Raw genomic sequence first — 25,456 nt, forward strand, 5'->3', positions numbered from 1 at the left:
AGCCACAGTTCACACACTGCCTTGCTGACGTGCCTGAGTTGTGGTGTGAGAGGCTGTGCAGATACAGCCGTCCGCCTCTTTGCTGAGACAGCCTGCCAGGGGCCCAGCTAGACTTCTGCCAATTACATGAGTTTGGCTCCCTTCTGAAGCTCACCTGAATATAAAAGAGGAAGAAAGATCCAATTGCAATGGAAACCAGGAAGCAATCCTCTCCTGCCCTCTTCCACCTCCCCAAGAGCACCTCTCCATGTAACCTTTGCCTTCTCAGTGAAAATGAATAAATTAGCATTAAGTTGAAGCTGTCATTGGAGCAGATGGTATGGCTATATTCCACTTAGACACATGTGGCGGGCCTGTGCTCAGGCTAAGGGACTGTGGTGGCTTCTGAGGTTAAAAATTAGGAATGGACTGTAGACTGACGTATAAGGCATGTGTGATTCATAAAGGCCATATTGTGGCATTAAGCCCAGGGCCTGGGCTGAGAGTGAGGCGTTTGCAGGAGTGGGCCCTGGTTCAGCGTAGGCACACCCTCCCCATATTTTGACTGACATGGCAGGCTCTCTGACCCAGCTCCTCAAAGGCATTTAGGCACCTATCTGCCTCTTTAGGTGCCTAATCCACCCCTTAGGCACCACTGACATTTTCAGAACTGATGCCCAGCTGCTACCTAATTATTTAGGATCCTACATCCCCTAGGTGCCCACGTTTCCACCAGTCAGCATTCACAAAGCTGGGTGACCCCTGACACCATCCCGTAGCTAACAAGCAGCTCAGAACCTCAGTTTAAGCCCTGGAGGTCCCAAAGCAGCATTCTCAAACCAGTGGCAGTCAGGTTTTGTAACAAGGTGGGGTGGGGTGGGGAGGGTGATGGGTCATTAGTAGTGCCTCCCTATTCAATGGGAGCATTCCTCCTTCCCTGACAAAGGGGCACCAGCAGCACCGTCTGCCCTGTCACTGCAACCCTCATTTTGGACTGGTGCAGAGGTGAGGCCCCAGACTGGGATGGGAGCATCAGTTTGAAAAGCAAGATGGCCCTGCATTCAACAGGCAGTGGTGGCTCCTGTACCGTGAGGCTGAGCCTGGCTCCCCACTCTGGGCATTGCAATCTGGTGCCCAGATTTGCAGCATCGCTCAGGTTTGGCCTGGCCACCCCTCCATCATAATAAAGGAGCAACCATCCAAAAGTGAGCAAGTGGCGCTGTGACAAGTTGCATAGGGTCTCAGTGTCACATGGCCCCATGCACCATGGCACACCGCCCAGAGCAGGGAGCCAGGTCCAGCCCCGCAGGAGAGGAGATTGACTTGTATATGCATGTGTGGTTTTTCTGGGTCAGTGCAGGGTGGGCTCGCTCTCCAGCCCCATGTGAAAAGGCGCCACACATATTAAACATCACCCTGCCCCGCATTTACTCCACTACTGTCTCAAACTAGGCAGGGGAACGCCTATCTCAGCAGTGGAGCCCAATCCTGTAGACATGCTGTGAGCACAACTGAGAGCTGATACCTATCAGACCCTGCAACAGGAGGGCTGGATGCAGCCCATAGATGGCATGGAGGTCAACACAGCATCCATGCAAAAGATAGCCAAGGGCACAGTGAAATATAGGGTGAGCAAGAGACAGATATTGAGTGTAAGCAGGAGAGAGAGAGAGAGGGAGGTAGGGTGGTTTGACTGCTAGAGCAGCGGTACCTAACCAGAGTGCCTAACTCCAGGAGAGGGTTCAAGGATGAGGATCTTGAATGGAGGCAGGTACTGATTTCCAGCCCATCATCCCAGCACCACTGGTCAGAGACTTAGGTGCCCATGCTGCTTGCTCCTCTTCTCTCTCCTGTCCTTGCACGTCTCGACATTTCAATCCTGGCTAATTAGGCAGCTTCCTGTTTGGCTTGCTGGCTTCTAAGGATGCCTTTCTTAGGTGCCTTATGCTCCCCATACATTGTATGGGAACCTGGGCACTTAGCTTAGGGCTGGGGATTCCACTAGGCATCAGCTGGCTGTGGGTTAGGCATTGCAGTGCTGCTGTGGAGCAAGGCCGAAGTACTTTTGAGGACTGAGCTTTTGTCTCTGCTCCCCCCTCCCCCGCCATTGGGTCAGCTAAACCAATTCCCTAGCAGCCTGATTTTCAAGACGAAGCACCTGCAGAGCCTAGTGAAGCCAATGGGATCTGAAAGGGTGCTATGCCTCTGAAAATCTGGCCCATATAAGATGCTTAGTACCCATTAAACACTAATTCACATGTAAGCAAAGGCCATGTAAACACACACAGTTTATGCACCTGAATTGCTCATGTGCATTAGTGATGGTGGGATCAGCTCCTAAGAATGCACACATAATATTTAATGTAGCTCTCAGCATAACTCTGCTCACAACGGTTTACACAGTGTTACTAGGTGAGAAAGCAGTGACCTACATTATTGATTAAATCACATGGAGCCAAATCCAAACCCTATTGAAATCAATGGGGAAGCTTTTATGGACCCTTAAACAAAGAAAAAAACATACACTGAAGATGGGTCAAGGATTATAGCTTAGTATGTGTCTTTTACATACTGTGTAAACCTAATTCTTCAAACTGTAGCACAAGCAATTGGAAGACATTATGTGATAATCATTGGCCAACATTCAGGTTTTAAATTGCTACCGCCCTTCAGTTATATGTGTTTGGGAGATACGTTCAATGTATAAGCTTTTCATTTTTAACCTACATAAAACTTCAATGGAAAAAACGATGATGATGTTTTTGAAGAGAGTATTTCAGACCCATTCTTAGACTATACATGCCAAGTTTCATCCTGCAGCGTCTTTGTAAGGCTGTGTTAAATAGTAGAATTTATAATGAAAAATACTGACAGGTTTAACTACAGCTTAATGACTGGCAAGGCTATAAACGAAAGAGTAGAATGGGCTAGACCGAGAGAAGAAGGTTGTGAAAAAAGCAATGTGTTTCCTGTATAAAAGGAACGAGTGATGGTTAATTCCAAGAGAGAGGGAGAATGTGTGGGAGAAATTAAGAAGCTTCCTGAGTATTCACAGACACAATAAGCACAGATCCTACGGGATTTTCTCTTATTGCTGTCCAACCTCCTGATAAAAAGGGACCTGGTAATGTAAAGTAAAAAGTATAGCAGAAGTCATTTTTCCATAGCTCATTCCATTATATTCCCATGCTCCAATTGTAGCAATTTTTTCTCCAACCCTGTCATGACATTGCTCTTTTTATTGTTTTATTTTTATTGGTTAGTCTCTAAGGTGCCACAAGTCCTCCTGTTCTTTTTGTGGATACAGATTAACACGGCTGCTACTCTGACACCTCTCTTTTTAGGAGCAGAATTTTTATAGTGGTTAAATTGGGGAGAAAGAACCAAATAAGGTAAGAACAAAATAGGTAAAAAGAAGAGGAGGACTTGTGGCACCTTAGAGACTAACCAATTTATTTGAGCATGAGCTTTCGTGAGCGAAAAGGAGTACTTGTGGCACCTTAGAGACTAACCAATTTATTTGAGCATGAGCTTTCGTGAGCTGCTCACGAAAGCTCATGCTCAAATAAATTGGTTAGTCTCTAAGGTGCCACAAGTACTCCTTTTCTTTTTGCAAAGACAGACTAACACGGCTGTTACTCTGAAACAAAATAGGTGTTACACCATGGCCATTGCAAAAAAACCCCAAAAAACCTTTCTTCTGTTTTGAGTTAGTTTACTAGTAACGCTGGCATATCTCTGAGAAAGTTGTGGTGCTCTTGTATGGACTCTATGCTGCACTACAAAAATTCCAGTAACTTCACTGTGTGTTCTGCATGCTGAGGTAAGCAGGATCTGGACCAATATATCTTAATAATGTATGGTGCCCTGTGTTTTTGACTGACACAGTGCTAATATGAGCGAACAAAGAAGTTCCTTCCTGACTACTGTGACACCCCCCCCCCCATTCAACAAGGTACATAAACAAAAGCATAACTTAAAAGTTTGTGAAGTCAACGGGACTACTCACATTCTGAAAGTTAGGCATGTGTGTAAATAGCCTGTTGAAGTGAAACCAATACATCAGTAGTGTAAGTTAGACATTGCAGGCTAGATTCACAAAGGGACTTATATTTAGGTACACTGATGACTAGTGGACTTCACAACCCTGAGTGAGGTGCTCAGGCTCCCTATACATTGCATGGGGACAGCTAGGCACCTAAGAATGGGATTCACAAAAGCCAGCATGATGAGCAGAGAGGTGCCTAAGGTAGCCAATAGGAAATGGCAAGGAGAGGGGTGTGATCTACGTCCCGCCCCTCAAAGGGCTGGAAGGAGGTGCCTATTTCCACTTGGGATTTGCAGCCATGAATCCACTCCTGGAGTCAGGCACCTAAGCCATTTTTTGCAAGAATGATGTTGATGCTTCCCCTCCCCCCCCATTTTTATAACTTTTAGTCCAGGGGACAGGACACTCACCTAGTATGTGGGTGATGCTGGTTCAATTCCCTGCTTCTCCCTGATGTGGAGGAGTGATTTGAATTTGGGTCTTCCGCATTGCCGGAGTATGCCCTGACCACTGGGCTAAAAGTTATAAAGGGGCTGCCTTCACTCCCCCACCCCACCTGCGGTGCGCATCCCAGCCATAAGATTGGCTTTTTTCACATCTCTGACGTTAACATGTTTGGCCTGATCCTGCAAATCCCTACTCACAAGAGTAATTCCACTGTGGGTAATGGATTGTAGGCTCATTCATCATAATAACATTGCCTCTTAGTGTTCTTCTTCACAACAGATTAATGGGCTATTTCTTACTTTACCTGAAAATTCACTAGCTTCAATCAGCGTCACATGCAGAGAACAACTTCAGGATCAGGCCCATTACTGATTAAGGGCTTCGCCCAGCAAACACTCATGCAGATCTTTTGAGCAGGCCGGAAGACAACAATTCCATTTCATGACAACTTTCAGCATTTGTTTTCATTCTGCACTGGAATGAAATCAAAACCTTTTAAAGGTTTTTGCAAACTGCAATTGTGTTGAAATGCCTGTTTACAGTTAGAAAACGTCAGGTCTCTCTGACTTTCTCTCTCACATCCCCCTGAACTTGAGAAACTGTCCCATTGAAACCTTAGTCAAAACTGATATATTTTGGTTTGGACACAGTGGCATTCTCTGCAACTAAACATTTCATCAAAAAGTTTCCAAGCAGCTCTACTGAACTTTAAACGTGTGAATACTGCCCATTGACAGCAACGGCACTAGTCGTCCATAATACTAAGTGTATGTATGTCTGTAGGGTAGGGACCATAGTATGCTTAATGGCTTTCAAGCATAGTCAATAGAAAAAGTAATTAATCCCTGGTTCTTTATTTTTTCATTTATAATAATTTTGTAGTTTGGTGAGTGGTCAGTCATAAACATTTCAATTACACTATAGTGAATGATACATCATCAGTAACTCAGGCGTCCAAATATTGGGATAGATCCTTCCTAACTGTACTTTGTTGAAGTGCTTTGGAACATGGACATTCACTGAGGCGATAGTTGACTGAAAACAGTTTGCTGGCTGCACAAGAGGGTAAAGTACAGAACTGTAACATGTAGGAGATTCAGTTTCAAATAAATTAACCTTCCCTTATTCAATAATGTAATCCAGGGTCCACTGCAGCCTCCTTGGAGAAGGTATGTTACAAAGAGATAGCGCCTATTGGAAAGAAGAACAATGAGCCGTCCAGGCTAAATCAGCAGAAAGAACATTTAATAACAAACTGATTGCGAAGACCCATTGACTTGATGAATGGCAGATATTGTATAGAGTAGAAAAAGTCTCAAAGCGCATCATAGACATTGGTGACAGAGCTGAAAGCCTCTAGCAGTCTGCTTTTAACTTGTCTAGAGTGGCTTATTAACATGATAGATCTCTACACTGGTTCCAATCTCTCTTGTTTTCTCTCTGTCTTTGGTACAACCATTTCTAATGGCATGGCACCATTAACTACTGAATAATTTAATTCTGAAAATTAGAAGACATCAGAATTGTACTCGAATAGCCATTTCCTTTGCTTTTGAAAGGTTTGATAAGTTAGTTCATATATCCACTTTACTGCTTTCCAAATATTCTACTGATTCCTTTCCATGTTATTTCTAAGGCATTCATCAATAAGATGTGATTGCCAGCAATGGCACGTCATCATAGCTGATGGGGGAGTATCAGCAACATAATACTATTGTACAGGATAATAAGATTAACCTTTTATTTCAGTTTGCTGGTTCTGATTACTATAAGAAATCCGAGTTTTTCGTTTTTATCATCTTTGCTATAATTGTCTGATAATTTTTTTCAAAAGAAAAAAACCAGTTGCTGAATCATAAATGATGAGCACAACATCAGAAATCCTTCATTTCACAAAATCTTATAAAATGTATTTACTTTGGGAAAAACTCCCATCAGCAATTTTAAAATAATCACAATTTTTAAAACAAATAAAGTCACCCACCTCGGAGGGTACACACACACACACACACACACACGGACACCTCCGTCAACATGCTTCGACTTTACACTGCATTCTTCTGACACCATTATTATTGTTTTATTTATACCTGCTCCCCCCTTTACTGCACATTCTAAACAAACAATAGACAATACTGTCCGGACTTAAAATATTATTTGTTTTTCCTTCCTTAAAACTGCAACGAAACAAGTCTGAACATTTGCAAAACATTCCTTTATTATTAGAAATAAATTATTTTGTATAAAAATTTGCATGCGTCAATCATTGCACTTATTTTAGCACAACCCAGGGCTTCAATTCAGTCAGTCATCACAAGAAACAAACTCATCTTCTTATACAAGTTCAACAATGTGGGACAGGAATGGAAATTCTCACAATCACAAAAAAGTACTTACAAGTATAACATCAGACATGGTTTATTTCAACAGCATTTTTTTTTCACAAGCTAACATTTACTTCCTTTTGTGAGTAAACAGTTCAGAAGTTTGACATTCGGTCTGAAGTGTATAAAACTGAGCTTTTTCCTTCCCCACCCTTCCTGCTTTTGGCTCGTGGTTAATCTTTGTCCATTAAGAGACTGACTATTGATTCGATTGTAGTCTACAGCTCTTTCCAAGACCGAGGTTTTGGTGGTAGTAAATTCATTGTTTATTTTTTTTTATTTTCACATACTTCAGGTGCATTTCATTTCCCTGCTCAGTTTGCATGATTGCTGTAGCTGACATACGTTGTCTTGGTAGAGGAAGCTGCAAAGCAAAAAAGAAGAAGAAGAAAAGAAAAGAACAAAGTTACATTTCAGGTTTTGGAATCAACATAAAGCACTTTGTGTAGCAATAAGAACAGTTGTACTTGTGGCACCTTAGAGACTAACAAATTTATTAGAGCATAATAAATGTTGTGTGGTGTGTGGTTGCTGGTATTTGCTTCAGGTTGGGGGGCTGTCTGTAAGCAAGGACTGATCTGTCTCCCAAGATCTGTGAGAGTGAGGGATCAGACAGACCAGTCCTTGCTTTCAGACAGCCCCCCAACCTGAAGCAAATACTCACCAGCAACCACTCACCACACAACAAAAACACTAACCCAAGAACCTATCCTTGCAACAAAGTCCGATGCCAACTGTGTCCACATATTTATTCAAGTGACACCATCATAGGACCTAATCACATTAGCCATGCCATCAGGGGCTCATTCACCTCCACATCTACCAATGTGATAGATGCCATCATATGCCAGCAATGCCCCTCTGCCATGTACATTGGCCAAACCGGACAGTCTCTATGCAAAATAATAAATGGACACAAATCTGACATCAGGAATCATAACATGCAAAAACCGGTAGGAGAACACCTCAACCTCGCTGGCCACTCAGTAAAAAATTTAAGGGTGGCAATTTTGCAACAGAAAAGCTTCAAAAATAGACTCCAAGGAGAAACTGCTGAGCTTGAATTGATATGCAAACTAGATACCATTAACTTGGGTTTGAATAGAGACTGGGAGTGGCTGGGTCATTACACATAGTGAATCTATTTCCCTAAGTTAAGTATCTTCACACCTTCTTGTCAACTGTCTAAATGGGCCATCTTGATTATCACTATAAAAGTTTTTTTCTTCTGCTGATAATAGCTCATCTTAACTAATTAGTCTCTCACAGTTTGTATGGTAACTTCCAACTTATCTGTCTCTCTCTCTCTCTATATATATATATCTATATCTTACTATATGTTCCATTCTATGCATCCAATGAAGTGGGCTGTAGCCCACGAAAGCTTATGCGCTAATAAATTTGTTAGTCTCTAAGGTGCCACAAGTACTCCTGTTCTTTTTGTGGATACGGACTAACACAGCTGCTACTCTGAAACCTGTGTAGCAATGAAATTAATTTAGTATTTAGTCAGCATTCAGCTGTATAATCAACTTCACCAAGGTTCCAATTCAAGAAATCACATGAGCATATTCTTGACTTGAACCATATGTTTAAGTGCTTTTCTAAATAGCTTGCTGGAAACAGGGCCCAAATACTGTGCTTTTGATGACATTTTATTTGTGTGTGCTTTAGGGGTAATATGATGGCTGCTGGGTGAGAAAAAGACACACAGCTCTTTATTCTACAAGCTATTCGGCATATTTCATATCTCTTCCTGGCTAGTTGTGTTTTTTTTAAATATAGTGTGCTGTGCCTTAGTTTCAACATTTTATTTGGCTAATTTAAAAAAAAAACAAATTAGCAAAACAGTTGCTGGCACATCTGGGGCTTGAGTCACGCTCCAATTTCCACTGACTGAGGCCGGCTAGGCATCCACTGGTGGAACGGAGACCTAGGAGGGAGTTACAGGCATACAAGACATCCACAACACCTGTTATATGAGGGGAAAGAGGCCAAAGGTGGCTGATGCAGCCCTGAAAGTGGCAATGCTGGCTGATGAAGGTATGTGACCAGCATCCTCAGGAGATGCTCTGACATAGAACATCTCTCTTCCAGGAAGTGTCCACAGGCATGTTTACTAGAAAGCTCAGACTGTACTTTAAAACTGCCCTCCTGTGGTGATATTCCTCAGGCAGATTAACAGCATCAACTGCACCACCCTTTCTTACAAGTGAATTTCCCCTTCCGGCAGATATTCTCCTGCTTGTTCAGAAAGGTGCAATATGTGAGGATGAGTCAACTCCTGGACTACTATTAAGGTAAAATGGTGACAAGTCACTGAACCTAAATATAGTACTGGGCATTTCTACATGGCAGCCACTGTCCCTTATTGTTGTTAGAGATGTAGCCAGTTCTCCATTACGTGTTCAGATAGAGTGGGCAGTGGTGGCTTCAGAGAGCCACCTGGAGCTCTCTGATCCCCAGCTGCATGGACCCAGCAGAACTTAGAGCAGTAGGGTGCTGACTGTATCTTCCACCACTGTTATAAAGTCTGTACGGCATCAGGTGCAGAGGGACTCGGCTTCAGCATACCCCTTTCTGCCTCTAGCCTGCCTCTGACATACTCCATTTACCCCAGTGGGTGGAGGCAGCTGGCAGCACAAAATGAACGTAGTGGTCTAGAGAATCTGGCCCATATAATTCTATACGCACGCCAATTTAAATCATGAGTAACTGCACTGACGTCACTTCTCCATAAGACTGCAATTCTCCAAAGACTTAGGCCACGAGTAGTCACATTGTCTTCATTTGGATGGCTCATATGCTTAAAGTTAAGTAGCGCAGGATCAGGCCTAAATCTATAACTCCATTGAGGTCAATGAAGTTACACCAGTGTAAACTGGTGTGAACTCAGAATCAAGGCTAACACAGTATCAATCAAGCTTTTTTGCTCTCTCTCTCTCTCTCTCTCTCTCAAGACAGTCCTTTGCTATGTTTTATTGGATAGAAATCCACTGATGTTTTTACATAACTGAAATAGGAAAAGAAATCCTCACACTGTCTAAACCTGACCTGGGAATCTGAAGGTGATGGTGGAAGAACAGAAATACAGAAGCAGGGAAATAAAATCTTCTCTGGGTATAAGCTTTCATGGGTAAAACATCACTTCTTCAGATGAGGAAGTGGAGTTTTACCCATAAAAGCTTATGCCCAAATAAATCTGTTAGTCTTTAAGGTACCACCAGACTCTTTGTTTTTGCGGATACAGACTAACACTGCTACCCCCTGAATCTTCTCTGGCCCAATCCCCAGTTCCACTACATTATGTACAGAACCGTATTATTGTAAGATTTCTAGGGAATGTGACTCTAATCCTGCAGTTGCAGCTTTGGAAGATACCAGGGAACCAGCCCACGGAAATTCAAATAGGATTTGACTTTTTCCATTAGGATATTGGAATGCATAATCATGAGAACACACACATCAAAGAAACTGTCAAAGAGCTTGTTGTTTATCACCACACATACAGGTACCTCCAGTTTTGGAGTTTCAGAAGTATGACCCCTGGGAAGGTTTGGATCTGAGAAAATGAATGTGAATTCTAAAACTCAGCTCAGTGGAAACTGGCAAGCAAATTGTGTTGCTTACAAAAATAAGAGACCAGTGGCCATCCAAGTTCAAGAGAAGACTACTCTGAGCAGGTGCTGGGCAAGGCCTTCATATGACTCTGCCTAAGCATCAGAGTACCGCATTCCTGAGAGGAAATAGCCCTGCTTTTGGAGTACCAGGACTCTTTAAGCAAGTATAGGCAAATTCATGTTTTTTCAGAACTTTCGCATGGGACATGAGACTCCTTTGTGAGCTCGCTCTCATGCTCCCACAGCTGGATTGGTGAGGAGACTGTTCTCACTCTGCCCTGCATTCTCCCATCTGGGAATATACTAGGATTGCTGAAACTGGACCAATTTCTTTAGAACATAAAGTGATTTTTTTCGCAGTAAAACATGAGTAAATAAAGCACACGTACTCAAATTGGACAGGTTTCTTTTTTGTGTGTGGGAAAAGAAGTAATGTTGAATTATCTGCCAGTCTGAATACATAGCTTTGATGCATCTAGTGTTGGATGAGTCAAGAAGAAGAAAGTAAAAATCAATAAATAGGTGTATTCCTTACAGTATGACTTTGAAAATAAAATCAGATTTATTCCAAAGTATTCCCATGGAGGGTTTATATAGTAGTTCATACTGCCAGACTGGAAAAATCAGACCACTGGCATATTCAGCTTTTCTCTTTTTATTTGATTAATACCTTACATATCTATACAGTTTATGCTAATGAGCCTGCAGCTCCTGTTTGGAATTTAAGAGCCTCAACATCTAGTTTCTTGGTCTTTAAGACTGTGAACATTTCAGAGTTGTTGCATAGACCACACTCAGCAAGCTTATCTGGCCAGGGAGGGCAACAAATTTGACTTATCATGCTCCTGAAAATAGCCTTTTCAAGGCCCATTTATTACTCTGCTCTTGGAATGAGACAACAGAAGTAAACCAAAACAAAAGGATTTAGAATTGTATAGAAACACTATCATGAAATGTCCTGTACATATTTAAAATAGGTGACATAGTTGTTTCTTCGGTTGACCCATCTGCACATCTTTTTTTCTTCACTTCCTGTCCTAGACAGCTGTCTAATTTGTTTGACACTGGTAAATGTGCACCATACTCCACTCAACAAGGACCTGTGTTTCAATGAGGGTGAAATGGAGCTGGGACGGAGGGGATGTAGAGTACAGGGGCCTTGCATGGGAGATTAAAGGACTTCTGACCCCTGTCTCCTACTTTCTGTAAATTTACTGAGGTATGCTGGGAGGAGATTCCCCAGTGTCTCTTGCCCCTTCCTTACGAGCAGCAGGATGTTTGATAAGACCTGCCTAAGCACGAAGATTTAACCCACCACCACCGAACTTTAAATGCCTCATTAGGACCACACCCAAACCCCCAAAAGCCTTAACTTGTCCCCTGCCAAGCCTGTTTTGGATCAATCCCTAGCAGAGGAATTATAAACTGATTGAGGTTCATTTGGGGCTCAGGAGCCAATCTGGTCCTTAGGAGTCTACAAAACCAGTTTGCAGAGTCCAATGGTATGTCCTCACTTTGAGCTGAGGGTGTGATTCCCATCTGGAGGAGACATACTAGCTTTGGTGGAGCTAGCATGCTAAAAATATTGTGTAGACATGGTGGCACAAGTGGCAGGAGTTACATTTGCTGTTATTCATTTATTTTATTGATTTTTAGAGCAGCTCTTGCTGTAGCAGCCAGACATTTATTTACACAGAAGGATAAAACTACCCCAGGATTCAATCAGGGGTATTTATGGTGTAAGTCATGGACAGGTCACAGGCTGTGATTTTTTTTATTTCTTGTCCATGACCTGTCCATGACTTTTACTAAAAATACCAATGATTAAATCGTAGCCTTAGTAATGACAAAGCAGCACATCGAGGCCCTAAAGTTGCATGCGTCCCAATGTGGTTCAGTCCCTGCACTCCTGTGGAACCCCCCGGGTGTGGAGATGTGCCCACATGAAATAGCTTGCAGGATCAGTGCCTTGGTGTAGAGACATCTATTAGTGAAACAAAGTATAAAACCAGCATCCTGTGGTGCACATTTTCCTTCCCCTCCATGCAAATAAGGAACAATGGTAGGCTAATATTAGCATGAGTTCAGAGATTTGGAAGTCTAAGTGCCCTGTTTGAGAAATGCAATTTCACTTCTGCATTTCCCAGGTTTTGAATGTTTTAACTCTTTCGAAAAGTAAAATGTAGTCAAACCATTGATATGTGCTTGAACCTTAATGACAACTTAAAAAAATAAAAAAAAGATAAAAGATATCTGTCGGAACATATATTTGCATAAGAGTTTCATAGTAGAGAGGAATAAATGTACAGTTGTGGTTACCTATGAGAACCACAATATTATTTGGAAAGCAATTTAAAACCTATATTTTATTAAAACCAAAGGAAGGTTGTGTTTAGTCCAGTTATTACAGCTGGCCAAGATTCTCCAAATATTGAGTTTGTTATGCAATTTTTGTAAAATAATTCAGTGAAAGTCGGGTTTTTTTAACCATCTCTACCTATGATTTAGCATATAAAGCATCTGTGATTAAGTTGTCTTGGATGAAAGTTACTACATAGAGATATGGTGCTATCATTTATTTTATTTTCATACTGTATTACAAAACCTCCACGTTTCTTCTTCTTACTAGATGTTTATCAGTGGCATCATTAGGATAAAAAAAAGGCACAGGAAACTCCTTCATACTTGTTTGAGTATTTTTTTCTTCCAGTTTTACCAGGCAATGCCAATTATGGAAATTAGCATTGAATATTCAGGATTAGCTTTGTGAAAATAGACTGGGAATATATTAGTGGCTTTGTCTCAATAGTTCTCTACTGAATACCAAGTTATTGATGGGCCCATATTGATTCCCATAGCTTGCTTCAGCTCACTGCAACTTCTAGAAGGACAGAAAGAGCTTGTTGCAAACACAAACAAAACAGAAGATAGAGTTTTGGGTCATAATCCAACACAAAATAAAAACAGAGAGTGAAATCACAAACATCAAACAGAGAGGGCAGAGAAGTAAACAAACATGAAGAAAGAAACAAAGAAAGGAAACACAAAAGAATGGGGGGAAAACTAACAGAGAACATGACAGTGAATCAGTTGACGCATGTGACTGGGAACAGAGAAGCTAATGGAAACAATCAGCATTGGAAAGGGCTAGAATACCTGGTCCCTTGGTGCCTGGAAAGAGGACAAGGGGTGAGGGGCACTGAGATTCACTATTACCTGTTGTGGGAGAAGAAGATTCTGATATGAGCCATGTAGAGTGCTCTGTTAGGTATAATGTGTTTGATCCCAGCCCAAAAGACGCTAAAGTAGAGGACTGCTTGGCCTGCCCTGAGTGGGAGTAGCATGGAAGCTTCAACAGAAATTGTTTAAGCCCCTAGGTCATCCCTTGCTCTCTGCAAAGGTTTGGTGAATTTGGATGAATGGAGGTTGAATGAAGACTAAGAACTCCTGTTTAATCAAGCCACTTGAGGTGTCCTGTTAGGCAGTAACAACTAAACTGCAGTGAGTGATGCTGTAATATATGAATTTTGTACATGACCACAGAGAGATCTCATTTAGCTCAAGCAGTGTGGTTTCTCCTTTGTAGAACTGAAGGATAAGGGTTCTACTCCCAGATCTCAAGAGTTGTGTGTAATTTATCTTGCATTTTTTTCTCTGCTGTCTGAAGCAAATGGCTTTGGTTCAGTCTATGGGTGAAATCCTGGCCCCACTGAAATCTGTGAGTTTTGCCATTGACTTCAACAGGGCCAGGATTTCAGTCCATGTGCCTAGAAGATTTTGACAGAAAAAAAATGATTTGTGAATGGTCAAGCACAGGAGTGTAGGGGAACAGATTAAAAGAGATGGACCCAAGAAATGTAAAAAAAAAAAAAAAAAGATATAAAGGACAGACCTAAAGCACAGAATAAGGGCAGCCAAAAAGGAAAAATAACAAAAGAGTAAATGGCTGTAGTGAGTAAAATATAAACAAACAGGACAGAAGACAAAGAATAGGAAGGGAAAATAAAAAATAAAACACTCAGTATATAAAAAGCATAGGAAGAAGAATAATTTAAAGAGAGAAAAAGTGTGTGGAGGAGAGTGAGTAAGGAATTGCAAAGCACCAAAAAGGGGGTCGGGGGGAAGAAAATGCACCAGAAACAAAGACACTAAGAAAAAGAAAAAGGCAGAGAGCAAGGAATGACAGAGAACAGAACAATGAAAAGGTGGACTATGGAAAAATCAAAATATATATGACAATGAAAAAAACAAAAAGGCACCTGAGAAAGACAGCAAGAATAATACAGATCATGTCAGAGGAATCATCAGAATGAGATGGGTAGGAGAGAAGAAAACCAAATTTGGTGACTGTCTGGTTTTAACCTCCTTGTCCCTCTGTTTATTGCCTAGTGTTCACTTGACCACATGCTGACTTTCACTCTGCCCTGTCTGCTCACTCTCTGCTGGTGACTGATCAGGCACACCTGATCCCTGCTTTGGACCTGATCTTGCAGACCTTTTGAAAGAAAAATCTTCTTTTGATTTCAACAGGAATTACTTCTGCATCTAGGCTGTTGAACCAAGCCTTCTGGGCCAGATCTTGAACTGGTATAAATTGGTATAGCTCCATCAAAGTCCATGTTTTACAGCAGTTGAGTATACAATCCTGTTGTAGTTATCCTGATGTATCACGCCTACTGATTACTCTCTCTTGCCCTCCTGCCTCTTCAAGTGGCAAATTTTGTCCTCAGACACATGCACACAGCTCCCTTTACTTTAGCATATACAGGTATATATAAATGGAATCAGAATTTGGCTGCGTATCTTTAAATAAGAAATCCCAGAATGCACCATTGATGCCTCCCAAAACTCAGCACAGAAATTCACTTCTTCCTGTTTGTGCTTTGGTGGTAAGTTGTGGTTGTTGTCATCAGTATCAGCATTGTCGGGGTAAGGGGAGGGAAACTTCTCTCTCCATTTCTGGAGTGCTAGTGATACCCTGATTTTGTATATTCTGTAACTTTCTCCATTTTAGGAGTTTGAGTAACACCCTGCTATTCTCTAGGTAAGACTTACGTGCTGGAACTGTGATCACCTAATAACAATTTGAGACTGGGTTACAGGTGTCAGTTCGAAGAGACATTTTTCTGTATTTTGTGGGTTATTACAGCAGATCTAGGGGAACAGATTTATTTTAATGTGTCCTTCACTACAGCCTCAAAAACTTGTTGACAATAATTATTTCAGCAGAAAAGAGAAAAGTTAACAAAATCTAATGGATATAGTATATTTTTGAAAGCCTAACAGCCCATTCTTTTAGCCAAGCCAGCTCAATTACATGGGGCTGGCTCTCTAGAATAGGGCTTTGTTGATTTTTCTGAACACTTGCCTATGGAGTATAACAGTACATGGATCAAAGCCTTGAAGAGATGTACTACTGAGGCACTTGAAAATTATAGGTGTGCTAGTGTTAAATCAGGTTTAGAATATGGTAAATTGATACTTCCCTGCCTGCGTCACACTGCTGGAGAAAGCATATTTGCTTCTAGTGGCAGCTGTTTTCATGAATTATGCATAGTCATAGTTAAAAGAATACCAGACACAGCATTTCTTCTTCATTAGGTACAGCTGATAAATCTCAGGTACACAGGACTTTCTTACCATCTTCCTATGTACCCCATTGTGGAACTATATTTGACCTTTTTCTCTGATGTTGATCATTTTGCCAACTCAGCAAGGAAACTCTCTTTCTCCCTCCTCCCTCTCTATTTTCTTTTGGTGACTTCTGAAGAATTGTAAAAGATGTAGGGGTTTTCGTATTTACAGGCTGACATCTGATCTACAGAGAATTTCATCATGATTTCTCCCTCTGTCCCCTGTCATAGGTTGTAGTATGAACCTATCGAAATCCAAAGGGCAGTGGCTCCATTGCTTCATCTGGTAGTTACACACTTTTGAATGACCATAAGTTTTGCAGGCGAATTATTGAATTTTTAAAAGATAATCTGTACCCAGTATCCTCCAACAAGTGAGTTATGGAACAAATCTAAGATCCTCACTCACTTTTTACACTGTACTTCACTCTGGTGAACTCTGACTGAATTCATTCGGAGTTCCATGTGAAAGGAGTAACTTTCACAATCATACATGCAGTGGTAACGTGCAGGAGTAACTTTCACAATCATACGTGCAGTGGTTTGTCTGCATGTACAAGCAAAATATTATTATTCAACTTTCCTTCAACCTCAGGAGTAGTAATAATTCAGAAAACTCTAGAGGATCCATTTGCAGCATAATGGCAGGAATTAGTCCTTAACTATAACAGGAACTACCATTTCACTGAAGCTCTAACTATAACATAGGGTATGTCTTCACTACCCACCGGATCTGCGGGCAGCAATCAATCCAGCAGGGATCGATTTATCGCGTCTAGTCTGGACGTAATAAATCGACCCCCAAGCACTCTCCCATCGACTCCTGTACTCCAGGGCCTCAAGAGGTGCAGGCAGAGTCAACGGGGGAGTGGCAGCAGTCAACTCACCACAGTGAAGACACCACGGTAAGTTGATCTAAGTACGTCAACTTCAGCTACGTTATTCACGTAGCTGAAGTTGCGTAACTTTGATTGATTCCCCCTCGTGTAGGTCAGGGAATAGAAACTTATGTTCTATTACCACCGGATTTGGGAAAGGGGATTCATTAGCTTTATTCAAAACTTTTTTATTATTTTTGTTCAGAAGTACAGTTAATCAGGCTTTATTACTAGAGTTGGGCAAAACATTGATTTTTCAATTTGCTGGCAATTCCAAAAAATGTAAAAAAAAATCTTTAAAACAATATTTTAGGTTGACCCAACAACAACATTTTTGGTGAATCAAAGAGTAAAATAAAATTTGTTTGGAGCTGAATGAAACATTTTGTTTTCATCAAATTGAAACGTTTCATTTCAGTTTTGACCATTTTATATGGTTTTGATTTTTTAAACGTACAATTAAAGGAAATGTTCAAATGAAAAGTCATTTCAAACTAAAAAATCAAAAGAAAATGTCAAAATAAAACACTTTGGGTTTTGTGGAAATTTTTTTAATTTCCAAAACAATTTTGGCAAAGCCAATATGAATTCACTAAATGTTTTGGTGTCACTGAATCTGCGATTGTGACTGAAAAAGGCCAAGTACAGAAAACATTCACTCAGCTCTATTTATGACATGCTGCTGTCTGGAAGTTATAATAATTTATCAATTCCTAAGAGATGTGCCAGGATTCAAAGACCTTCCAGATGTGGAAAATACTCTCTTCCCACTTCTATCCTTTGGTAACTCTAAAAATATAGTGCCTAATCTATATGTGCATGAACACTTGGAACATAGATACTTATGTTAAATTTTTGTAAACTTAAAAAGAGATCCAGTACTATTTGTACAAAATGAAAAACTACAGCAAAGATTTGGGTGATGGGATCATGCGGTACTTTCTCCCAAAAGTCCTCACAAGGTAGAGGCAGGCAGCTAAATATATCCTAAGAAGCATCAGTATATAATGAGACTACCATAGTAAAATCCGATGCAACAAATTAGTGCTTGCTAGGCCAGATCATTTAAAAAGATGTAGTTTTTTCAAAATGTGTTCATTTTTTTAATCACCAGTTGTCACCCCTAAAAAAGATTTGCATGTAGGCAAACCGTAGGCATTTCTGTGCTCAAAGGTACTTGAATTCTGACACGTCTCTGCATTCATGCAGGACAAGCAAAGAAAAGAATAGCGTTTACAATTAAAAGTGAGTGCATTCTTGCGAACGTACATCTATTAGGAAGTGTTCCCACTCTTGACCATGGGAAAGTCTACAGATGACTTACTGTTGGTGTCAAGACTTTCACACAGTTCAGTTTTGACCTCGCCATTTGGTCTGTCGTTTCCTTTTTGGATCAGTTTGCTTTGCATTGTGGCAGCTGTCACAACAGCCTTGAAGCTCCTCTTCCGTTTTTGAACATTCTGCTCTGGATGAAAAATGATAATATAAACCTTGGGCATGTACAGCATGCCCAGAGATACTGAAGCACTTAAACTCATGGAGACAGTAAGTGTTGTTGTCTGGATGTACATCTGTGGGGGGGAAAACAACATAAAAAACAATGTTTGTAAGACTGATAGAAAATGCATAGGCAAATGCAGTAATTATCTTAAAAATACTAACTGAACATGGAAATGGTATCATGCTGTCACTTGACTGTGTGTACATTAGAAGGAAGCTTCACTCAGATTGTCTTTAATTATAGTCAAGCGTTCTTTTTTCTTCCACTAAAGAGTGGGTGGTAGAAGCAGCTAATGCTTATTAAACTCCATTCCCCTAAAAATAATTAAGCCTCTGAACCACCTCCATTTTCAGATTATAAACAAATGTGTCTGTGCAGACATAATATACAACAAAGCTGACAACAAGGTTAGCCCTGTATCATCTATTCTAATAAACTGAAACTTCTGACATAATGTACCATTCCCTGATGCACCAGTGCATGCAATACTGTTCAACTGGCAACATGCTTAACACAGAATCTAATGAGAAACATTTGATTTACTGTTTGACTCCTGTGCCTGGAAGAAAATGAGTTTCTCCACAGTAAAGCCTGAATACCATTTCCTTTAACATTTGTACATTACAGTCGAATTCTAATCATACTATTATGTGGCACATAACAAATACTCTTATATGCTATGGACTTTGTAAATAGGAAATTGGAATATAGTGTCTCCAGGGAACCAGTTTGAAATAGACCTCTATCCCCTATAGACAAACAGAAAGAATTACCATTTCAAAGGGAGTGTTCTGTCTATCACTTATTACTTTGAAAACCAAGCTATTCTGATCTTTTCCTGCTGCCTGGGAAGAAAAGGTGATGATGGCTCCATGGTAATAAACACCAAGTGCAAATATCTATTCAAAAAAGCACATTAAAATACTCATTGTGGCTTTGTTCAACATTTACCTCTCATAGAGGATTTTATATTATTAAACAAGAATTTTACGTACAATTCTGCATGGTTTACTCCAATTTCTCTTTCTAGCTCAGCAATACTGTGACTGTATCAGAAGGAACACTGAGCCCACTCTATGGGACAGAATAAAACCTATTCCACCTCCTAACAGAGCTTCAATAACATTTAATCTCAGTGTGGGGTGTGTTTTTATGGCATAGCGACTATCATCATGAGATACAGTACTAAGAATCTGTCAATAATGTCAATCTCCAAATCACCTGTTTTCACTACAGCCAATCCCTCAGTAAATCGGCCCTAAGCAGAAAACTAATGATATAATAAACTGGCCTAGAATAGTCCAAACAAAAGCACATTTTGAGTATTCTTCAACTCATGAACAATGTTTTTCCATTAGCTACTTTACCCTTAGAGATCACAAACAGTGCTATCACTTAAAACACCATTACATGAAAAGTGTAACAGATTTGCTTAAGTGGTGTGAACTCACACCATGGGGACACTCCACAAACTATCTGTGTTATTCTATAGATAATGTGTAAAATCTCACCAAAAAGCCAAGAGTGCCCTGTGCAATTTACCACTTGAGTAGAGATCTGGCACTTTTAAACCTGACAACACTAAGCATACTAAATGTAGAGTTGTCATTCTCCACGGAGTTGTCTGCATGCAACTGTCAGGATAATAAGGTCCAAAGGATTTCGCATTTTGTTACTGAAAGTGGTATGCAGCAATTCCTTCATTTAAATAATACATCACTATAATAGCTCCAAAAGTGGATAAACCCCAATTGTGTACTCACACCAGTATAAATCTGGAATAACGCCACTGATTTCAATCCAGTTGATCTGGATTTACATTGGTGTAACTAAGAGCAGAGTCTGGCCCACAGAATGCCTTAAGATTTGTCCAGGTAACGTTATATGGAAGGTAACCTTAAAATAACTGGAAGGTTTTTCCAACCTTATATGGAAAGATGTTTGCACATACATGAAATGCATATTTTACATACAAATGGCATCAATGCCTGTTGGCTGCTTTAAATAGTGAATGGTTTCAGAGTAACAGCCGTGTTAGTCTGTATTCGCAAAAAGAAAAGGAGTACTTGTGGCACCTTAGCGACTAACCAATTTATTTGAGCATAAGTTTTCGTAAGCTACAGCTCATTTCATCAATAAATTGGTTAGTCTCTAAGGTGCCACAAGTACTCCTTTTCTTTTTATAAATAGTGAATATAATCTGAAGACAAAGCACATTACAGACACCTTTCCTGCCAGTAGGACTATTCAGCAGCTAACAATTGTTAGTCCTTTCAGGTTCCATTTATTTGGTATAACTAATATGCCCAGTGTTTTACCGACCGAGGGAAAGGGGATTGCATTCATTGCTGGAATAAATTTAAACCCATTGTTGGCATAATTTAAACCCAAAGAGTTATAATTTACACTCCAAGGATCTTATTACTGTGGATTACATTGCGCCACTTAGATACAGCCCTGGGCTAATGCAACCCCAGTGTCTTCAAAGGGTTTGGATCAGGCCCTCTTATAAAATGTATCTGTTGCTAAAATTGTATCTACCTGCAAATTTTCTCTGGATTATGCTAATCTAAACTTCAATTAAAAAAAAAAAAAAAAAAAAAGCTTTTGCCTTTCAGGTTGCAAAGATAACTTTTAACAATAAAGTATTTATAATGACTGTTGTGTTTTTGAATCAGACACCAGGCATACTGAAACATTAGCACTAAAATAGGCGTGACCATAGCCTATTGTTCTTAATGGTGCATTGCCTCTGAAACTTAATTATGGCTACTTAAATGCTGAGATTGTCAAGCATTTTACTGCTAATTATTTTACCAGGAACATTGAGATGCTGTGATTAATACAGTGCTGCTGAACATATCTGTCAAATTCTCATGTCCCATTAATAAAAAGGTTTCATGTTTTGATTATGGAAACAGCAAATGATTTTTAATGACATCATTTGATTATTTGGCTAATGTTGGGGTAAAGGTGGTGTTTTCTAGCATCTAAAACTTATCCCACTAACAGAGAAAACTGCCTGGAGCCCTGAGTGGAGGAATCCCCTGTGAACAAGTATGTTGTACCCATGATTTGAGCATTGCGCTGGCTTCCAATTAGTGTCTGGCTGACTTCAAGAAAGACATTGCTGAGGTGTCCTGTTCTTTGCAGGTCCAACCCTGCAAGGTGATAAGCACCAACTCCTGCTGAAGCCAACTGGAGCCGAGGGCACTGAACAACTTGCTAGACTTGTAAAGGCAGTCTCTTGATCACTTTACTGCATACCCCCATTGCAGCATTCAGCTCCGCTAGGAGAAAGTCTGACAGCCCCTGTGCTTAAACACTCCGGGCCTGATTCTCCGTTCTTCTGCACCTTGTACCATCATTTATACTAATGCAAAGCAAGTGCAAATGACTACACAAGATGAAGGGCAATGGGAAAAGAGCCTCTCCATGTCTAGTGACAGACTTTTCTCTTATGATGGTCTTTTCAATCTTTAGAATTCACTCCTTTGGCACCCTGCCAGAGCCCAGGTCTAGTGAACTGCAGAGCATTATGTATTTGGTTTAACTTTTGTCTGACTCTTACCTTCTGTTTGATTTTATTCCTGACAAAAAGATAGCGGTTTTTTAATTGCTATGCATTGTGGGTAGTTTTATCCTTCTGTGTAAATAAATGGCTGGCTGCTACAGCAAAAGCTGCACTAAAAATCAATAAAATAAATGAACAGCAGCAAAGACAGTTTAGTTTAATAAGCTAGCAAATACTGAATGATCCTCCATGTGTCTCACAGTGGTAGCTAACCTTAAGATATAGAAGTCTAGGAGCTAGGCTGCCACCGCTGGGGTAAGTTTAAAAGAACTACACACACACTTAGGCCGTAACTACCACTTACTTCAGTATAACTTACATCACTCAGGGGTGTGAATAAGTCACCCTCCTGAGCGACATAAGTTACACCGACCCAAGCACCGGTGTGGACAGCGCTATGCTGGTGGGAGAAGCTCTCCCGCCGACATAGCTACTGCCTCTCACGCAGGTGGATTCATTATGCCGAGGGGAGAGCTCTCTCCCATCGGCATAGAATTTCTTCACCAGACGTACTACAGCAGCATAGCTGCGCCAATGTCGCACGTGTAGTGTAGCCTAGCCCTTTAGACCCCTCCCAAACTACACCCCTTTTGTCCAGCAAAGCCCCTTCCAAAGTCCACACATACACGGTTCATGGTACTGCGAAAGCAAGATCCAGCTTTGCTTAAAAGAAGGCATTACAAGTGTACCCATTACATTTAAAGATATCATGATTTTCATTATTTTGCCCAAAGATACATAAAAATACAAAGCCAGTGTCCGTGGACAAGATTTTGCTTTAAACTTCTTTGTGGGTTAGAAAATATGGGGCACTAATCAATTTTTTTTTTATCCTTATTAAATAATCTTTTGCCAAACCTATCAATTAAAATCAGGCTGTGAGAAAAATGAAATCTCTCCCACCATGTTCATTTGCTTATTATCATTAACAGTAAACACAGATTTGATTCTGTGTACTGCACAGAAGATTGGGAAAACCAATTCTGGCTCCTTAGCTGTACATTTCAGTAGCTTTCAGATTTTAAGGGGAAGGAAAGATCTGAGGGTAGATTTGAAATTAAATGTGTATGAATGCATGACTTGGTATAAAGCTGAGGTGACATCATGAGAGCTATGGAAACCTATAGCCTCACTGGAGCCCATGTGTACCTGCGCTCCCCAAAATTACTGATGGTAACGGCTCCACTGTCCAGATATTTTTCATTTAAGTCATATGTCTATAAGCATCCCATTTTTATCTAAAAATTCTTCTGTTGTGACAAGGGAATAGCTTCTGAATGGCTTCTTTATTTTCTTTTCATATTTTCTTTGTTATTTTAAATAACGTAACAATATCAAGGGCTCGAATTTGCAACCCACTCTTGGAAGGCTGTATGTCCAGTAATTGTAGATGACAAATATTACATAGGTGATTCATATACTAAGTAACAACTACTATTAATTGCCAGTATGTTACCAAAAATGCTTTCCCCCCAGGTGCCTGAAGCTATTATATGATGGGGCTCTCGAGCTAGCTAAAACAAGTCCCAGAGGGTTTTTCCCACTTCAGCCTGCCACAAACTTTGGGTACATCTACTCTGCATCTTGGATGTGTAATTCCCAGTTTGGGTAGATGTACATGCACCAACTCTGCTCAAGCTTGCGGGCTAAAGCTAGAAGTGTGGCCACAGCAGTATGAGCAGCAGCTTGAGTTAACCACCTGAATGCGTACCTAGAATCTCATTCAGACAGCTAGCCCAAGCCACCACCTGCACAGCCACAGCCACATGGCTATTTTTAAGATGCTATCTAGCAGAAGCAGAGCCTACAAGATGGGAATTACACCTCCCAGCTGCTGTATAGACATCCCCAGGGTAGCTTCCGGAGATAGTTTCTAATGAAGAGGAACCCGAACTTCAGAGTAGGACAACTCTAGTCCAAACAAACATACCTCCCGGAACCCACTCAATGAGGGACAAGTGAACTCCCGTTCCCTCACCTAGTCCCAAATATCCAGTCATGACTACCCAGCAGCACCCCTTTCCCTGTTCCTCTCTGCCCAGTCATGGTCATCCAGTGCCCCCTACAAATTCCCTCACTTCATACACTACCACCTGTACCTTGCTTTCTCTACTCCATTTCCAGTAAAGGGGCCATCTGGACACCTTCTAATGCATCAAAGGAAAGGAGGGATAGCAGGCCACTTGGATTTCTCTAACCCTGAAAACAAATAAGGTAAAGGGGAGTCTGGGCCTCTAAGAGGAAGGCTGTGCAGGGAGACAAAGTACACAGCAGCATGAAAATTGCCCCAAACTCAGTGGAAACTCAGACCAGTTTTCATGAGTTGCTTTCATAACGAAACCCCAGAAAAGATGTTTTCCCCTTCTTTTTGTTACAGACATTGTAACCTCTGGAGACCGAGCCTGCGGCCTGGTAGGTAACCTATGGTAAAGGAAGCTGTACTTAAAATATTGTATTGCAACATGTGGGGAAAATTAGTAAGAGACATCAAATGTTGTGCTATCAAATGCTGTGATCATTGGAAATCCCCAGAAAAAAAGCTAGGTTAAAACAGTTATGGTTCAGATTTGTTTAATTTACAATGGTTATTATGTTTTACTTAGAAAATAACAAATGTTTGAAAGTAAAGCTACTTAAAGTTTAAGTTCCTTCTACAACTACCTTAAATCTTGCCCTGCAGCTTGGTCCATCCTCTCTAACATTCAAATGCAAGCTCACCCCACACACTCAGAGAGAACTCTTCAGATTAGCTTGCAAAACTCCAGACTCACTTATTACTACTAGGTGGAAGGTTTGACTATTCTCCCTTCTCCTGACACAGATCGGATACAACAGCATCTCACAGACTACATTCCATGCACCACACCACTTCCATCCATTACACCACTGTGGGTTGTCCATCCTACTGTAATCCATTCACCCCACAATCCGTATTGTGAAGAGGCCCTGCTGTGTACACACTGGTTCGAGATCAATCTCTAAAATTCCCATTCTACACAAAGATCCTGATACTCAGAAGTAATACGTTCCCAAACCTTAAATTACACACAGTGGGAGCTGTGATTCACCCCATCCAAAAAATACTCTGCAATGCTCACCACCTCTGAAAAATCAAGCCACTCTGGGGTGAAAATCTCCAAACACTAGTCGCACCATTGCATTATTGGATTGAGATCTGCAGGCACTACAGGCCAGAACGGTTGGTGCAAGTTATATAGTTAAAAAAAAAAGGAAGAACATATGTACTAAAAGACAGAAAATCCTACCATTAAGTGAGGGGTGCATTGTGCGAAGAGGGCAGAGTTCTATAAGAGTGAGGAGTTTCTTTGGTATTGAACATTTAAGTTTTACTTTTATCCCAATTGCATTTTATTTGCATCATCTATAAAAGA

At 40.7% G+C, this 25,456-nt stretch overlaps 1 protein-coding gene across 6 annotated transcripts in view; it reads right to left on the reverse strand.

Moving 5' to 3' along the window:
- Positions 1 to 6,670: 6,670 nt before the first annotated feature.
- GRM8 (glutamate metabotropic receptor 8) overlaps positions 6,671 to 25,456 on the reverse strand; it is a 455,163-nt gene continuing 436,377 nt past the window's right edge. For 4 of the 6 annotated variants that reach the window (XM_073328251.1, XM_073328250.1, XM_073328253.1 and 1 more), the window contains 2 exons: positions 18,314 to 18,560; positions 6,671 to 7,222 (listed from right to left, as the gene is read on the reverse strand). In XM_073328251.1, the coding sequence (XP_073184352.1) occupies positions 7,173 to 7,222; positions 18,314 to 18,560 (297 nt within the window). In that variant the 3' untranslated portion in view covers positions 6,671 to 7,172. Of the gene's footprint in view, positions 7,223 to 18,258; positions 18,561 to 25,456 lie in introns of all 6 variants that reach the window. The other 2 variants (XM_073328248.1, XM_073328249.1) reach the window with 1 other exon arrangement.

The sequence above is a fragment of the Lepidochelys kempii genome, chromosome 1 (genome assembly GCF_965140265.1).
Source record: "Lepidochelys kempii isolate rLepKem1 chromosome 1, rLepKem1.hap2, whole genome shotgun sequence".
Lineage (NCBI taxonomy): Eukaryota > Metazoa > Chordata > Testudines > Cheloniidae > Lepidochelys > Lepidochelys kempii.